General features: G+C 52.3%; 1 protein-coding gene across 1 annotated transcript; it reads left to right on the top strand.

Annotated features, from left to right (window-relative positions):
• The first annotated feature begins 389 nt into the window (after positions 1-389).
• On the top strand, positions 390-857 carry LOC139160216 (uncharacterized protein C11orf96 homolog). Its single transcript, XM_070737865.1, has one exon. The coding sequence runs from the start codon at positions 480-482 to the stop codon at positions 855-857; it is 378 nt and encodes a 125-aa protein (XP_070593966.1). The 5' UTR covers positions 390-479.
• The last annotated feature ends 1207 nt before the right edge of the window (positions 858-2064 follow it).

The raw sequence follows: 2064 nt of genomic DNA, 5'->3' as shown, positions 1-2064 counted from the left end.
TACGAATTTAATTGGTGCCGGAAGGAGGCTCGTAAGTTGAAAAGCTCGTATGTCGAAACATTGTTTCCCATAGGAATCAATGGAAAAGCTATTAATGCGTGCGTCCCTCCGGAGGAGCCCCATCCCGGACGGAGCGGCCTGAGGAATGCTTGACGGACTTTTGAATGGAATGGAGCCTTTCGGGCTGGTTACTTCAGCAGCACAAAGCTTGTCTTCTCCGGGATTTACCCCGAAAAAAGAGATGGGTTGTTGAACGTTCAAGGAGCAAAATTAACTGCCCTCACCCTGCCTCGAGCCTCCTCTCAAAGAAGGCAAAAGCGTGCGCGCGGCGCCTCCAACGAGCCTCGGAGGATTCGGGGCAGCTGCTGCCGTTACATCAAGTCCTCCACCGCCCTGTGTGCGTCCCTCGGCCGGGGCCCAACCCGAGCGGGAGTTTCGCGCCTCGACCCTGCGCGGAAGAGGGGACCGAAGGCAGCAGGATGGCAGCCGCCGCCAAGCCCGCCGAATTAATGGGCATCTGCTCGAGCTACCAGGCAGTGATGCCGCACTTCTTGTGCATGGCCGAGGAATTCCCTCAGCCCATCCGGCCCGCCAAGCTGGCCAAGGGCAAGTTGCGCAGACCCCGCCAGTCCCGCTTCAAAATGCAGCCGGTTACCTTCGACGAGATCCAAGAAGTGGAGGAGGAAGGCGTCTCCCCCATGGAGGAGGAGAAAGCCAAAAAGTCATTCCTGCAGTCCCTCGAGTGCCTCCGCCGCAGCACCCAGAACCTCAGCTTACAAAAGGAGAAGGAGAAGCTGAGCAACTGCAGCCACCTGAGGAACAGCCTGGACTCGTCCGACTCCGACTCGGCCCTCTGAAGAGGCGGGAGGGGAAGAAGCGGATCTGCCGTCTGGACTGTGTAGAGAGCCGGAGGGAGGGAGGGAGGGAGGGAGGGAGAGAGAGAGAGAGAGAGAGAGAGAGAGAGAGAGAGAGAGAGAGAGAGAGAGAGAGAGAGAGAGAGAGAGAGTTGCTGATTGTAAGCTCCTGGAGAAGAATTGCTGCAAAACTGAGTTTCCTGAAGTGGACCACTAGACTCCTAAACAAGTTAAAAAATGATCTACCATATTTTTCAGAGTATAAGACACACCTTTTATCCCCCAAAAGAGGGTGAAAAATTGGGTGCGCCTTATACACCAAATGTAGCTGCTCCCACCCACCGGCCTCCACCCTTCAGAGGTTTTCAGCCTCCGCACATCGCATTTTTGGGCAGGTCCAGGTGGTGGGGATCCTCACTTTCACTTGGAAGTTTAAAACAAATCCTATCACCTTATGGACATTTAACTAGAGAGGGTGGGATGGGTGATAATTTTCATGTGGGCAGAAGAGGGACTTTGCATTGAAGACTCCGCTCCCAAGATGGCCCATCTTCCTACCTATAGTTATAGGCGTTGAAAGCTGGCTTTCTTGCACCATGGTCTGATAGAGATGCAGAACTTCAGTCCTCCTGGATGCTGCAATTTCGTAAACACATTGCTGGTTTTCTCAGCACCCCCCCCCCCCTGCATCTTTGCTGCCTTTGTCAGAGCCTGATTTTTGAAGTGGGAGGTTGGGACTCATTTGGCGAAGGGGGCACTATGTAAGAGGTGATCATTCCTCTGCCAGGCTGGATTTCCCAAAAGAAAAAATGAAAAACACCCACAAAAGTTCACTGGCTTGGCCCAGCCACGGCAGATGTGTGTGTGTGTGTGTGTGTGTGTGTGTGTGAGACATAGAGAAACACAGTGTCAGGTTTGTTTCCATTCAAAGATGATACAGAGGAGGTAAGAGCGACAGAAGAGACATAGATACATAAATACACATAGAGAGGAGATGGGGAGAGAGAGATACAGAAGGGGGAAAGACATCTTCTCATTGTCAGAAAGTCCTGCCGCCCTGCCTGCTCTCTTTTTGGATTTTCCTCAACTGTTTTTTCCCTTCCTCCACCTTAGGTAGTGCTCATTGCTCCGCTCCATTGCTTTTGGCTTTCAAAAAGGAAGAAAAAACCAAGAGTGTGAAAAGACTAAAAAAGAGCAGGCAGGGTGTCAG

The sequence above is a fragment of the Erythrolamprus reginae genome, chromosome 1 (genome assembly GCF_031021105.1).
Source record: "Erythrolamprus reginae isolate rEryReg1 chromosome 1, rEryReg1.hap1, whole genome shotgun sequence".
Taxonomy (NCBI): Eukaryota; Metazoa; Chordata; class Lepidosauria; order Squamata; family Dipsadidae; genus Erythrolamprus; species Erythrolamprus reginae.
Note: the sequence above shows the minus strand (reverse complement) of the source record. Positions and strands in the feature narration are given on the sequence as shown.